Source organism: Seriola lalandi, unplaced genomic scaffold (genome assembly GCF_002814215.2).
Source record: "Seriola lalandi dorsalis isolate HSWRI2012SDOR001 ecotype SW California unplaced genomic scaffold, Sedor1 jcf7180002051213, whole genome shotgun sequence".
Taxonomy (NCBI): domain Eukaryota; kingdom Metazoa; phylum Chordata; class Actinopteri; order Carangiformes; family Carangidae; genus Seriola; species Seriola lalandi.
The window spans coordinates 1942-4313 of NW_019521766.1; the positions used below are offsets into that span (position 1 = coordinate 1942).

A 2372-nucleotide genomic window follows, 5' to 3' on the forward strand; every position below is an offset into this window, starting at 1 on the left:
GTGTGTGTGTGTGTGTGTGTGTGTGTGTGTGTGTGTGTGTGTGTGTGTGTGTGTGTTTCTGGAGGGAACAGGAAAACTGAGCAGCAGAAGAATGAGCAGCATGTAGCTGCTGATGCCTTGCTTCAAGTGTTGGGCAGGGCCGGAAACACACACACAGACGCTGCGCTCGGCGCTCGGCGCTCTGACCTCTGGACTCTTTTCTTTCACGTCTGGACGACACGAGGACAGTCGTGTCTCAGTTGCTGGATTTAAAGTCTTTTTGTGGATTTGAGCTTCAGAGTCTTTTCTTCTTCTTCTTCTTCCTCAGGTCTGAATCAGTCCGAGTCTCTGTGACTCAGACCGTCTGGACTTTGTTTATGGTTGTGTTTTTAAGAATCAGTTTGGATTCTGGTTCTGAAACAGAGAAGAAGGTTTGTGTTGGGCTGCTGTCGACATGATGTCAGGTGACGAGCAGGTGAACCTGAGACGACTCTGAGGAGGATTCCTTCAGTTCTGGACTGAGACCACGACCTGGATCTGCTGCACCACGTTTGTTCTTCAGGTGTCGGACTCTGGTGGTCTGATCTGGTCTGGATTTGGTCTGGATCTGTGTGTATTAGCTGTGAATATTAATGATGGAGGTGGAGTGGGCGTCGGCCGACCCGGCTCACCTGCAGGTCAACTACAACCAGCTGGAGGGTCGATTCAAACAGCTGCAAGGTAAGAAGACCAGGGGGGGCAGTGATACTGAGGTCAGAGGTCAGCATGATGATGATGATGATGATGACGTGATCGTCATTGAACTCAGTGGTTTCCAATCTGAGGGGTGAGACCTCGCAGCAGGTCCCTTGACCAGTCTGAGGGTCACAGGATGATGGGGGGGGGGGGCCTCTGAGTCCTTTTTCCTCCTCAGGTGTGACCTGGACCTGAACCTGGTCCTGGACCTGAACCTGGTCCTGGACCTGAACATGGTCCAGACCTGGTTTGAAGTTTGTTCAGGTCTTGGATGGAGCTTCACTGACAGAGAGGAAAAACTTTTATTTTGTAACACTTCCTGTGAGGTCACAGTGAGATGCGCTGCAGCAGGATGTGCAGAGTCTGATCAATCAGTAATCAATACGTCCTCCTTCAGTGGGCGGAGCCTGGCCTGCAGGTTAATGATGTGAGAGACCAGACTGTCAGTCCTGGTCCCGGTCCTGGTCTGACCGGTTCGGTTCTGAATCATTCATCAGGACAGGAAGTAGGATTCACACCGCTGCAGTAATTTAATCGTTGTAGAGGGTGAAGTGTTTGTCCAGGTGACGTCGATCTGTGAAGGCCGCTGCTGATTGGCTCTCTGCTGGATGAAGGAAACACCCTCCCTGCTGCTCAATTCATTTACCCCTCTCTTCCTGTTTCCTCTGGGTCAAAGGTCAAACACCAGAATAACTCTCAAAGAATGTGTCTTTACTAATCTGTGTGTGTGTGTGTGTGTGTGTGTGTGTGTGTGTGTGTGTGTGTCCTTGTGTGTGTGTGCAGATGAGCGGGAGGCGGTGCAGAAGAAGACCTTCACTAAGTGGGTGAACTCTCACCTGTCCAGAGTGTCCTGCAGGATCACAGACCTCTACATGGACCTGAGGGACGGACGCATGTTGATCAAACTGCTGGAGGTTCTGTCAGGAGAGAGGCTGGTGAGTGACACACAACTACACACACAACAATACACTACACACACAGCTGTGAGGAGGCTGTGATACACACACGTACGATAATGTATAAATACACATGAGTAAGAGGCCGCTGGGTAATGTAGTCTGTTGACACATCAGTGATGAGACTGTGAACAGAGACGCTCAGATAAACAGTGGGTCAGCAGAGATCTGTCGTGTGAGAGTTGGACCAGGTGTGTCCTACTTCCTGTTTTCCCTCTCACGACATAAAACTTTTTGGAGTTTCTGTGAGCGCCTTTGGAGCTGGTGGAGTTATTGGCCTTGATCCTGGGTCCAGACCAGACCGGTCCAGATAAGGTATCTGAGTCCTGGCTCTGATCCAGCTGACGTCCTGTGGTCCTTCAGGTTAATGAGACTTTTATTGTGGATTCGTCAGTGATGTCATGTCTTTAAACCACAGACTGTAAATAAAGATGGCCGTCGCCTCTGTGACGTCAGCCACAGGTTTCTGAAGCTCAGAGTGAGCTGCTCCACTGTCGCCATCTTGGCAGTGTCTGATTCCGCCTCCTAACTTCCAGCTAATCCAAACATGGTCAAAGAGGAGGGGCATGGGTGGAGCTGAGACTTAGGTGAATGTCACTTTGTTGCACCCACCTGTCACTTAAAGAGGCCACGCCCCTCAATCCTCAATAGCTGTAGTCCATAATAAAATGTAAACAGGTGAGTTATATAAACAGGTGAGTT

General features: G+C 50.1%; 1 protein-coding gene across 1 annotated transcript in view; it reads left to right on the forward strand.

The window, feature by feature from the left end:
- Positions 1-70: 70 nt before the first annotated feature.
- LOC111649562 (spectrin beta chain, erythrocytic-like) overlaps positions 71-2372 on the forward strand; it is a 4218-nt gene continuing 1916 nt past the window's right edge. Inside the window, exons 1-2 of the mRNA XM_023399321.2 lie at positions 71-699; positions 1498-1649. Coding sequence (XP_023255089.1) covers positions 612-699; positions 1498-1649 — 240 coding nt within the window. The 5' untranslated portion in view covers positions 71-611. The remainder of the gene's footprint in view (positions 700-1497; positions 1650-2372) is intronic.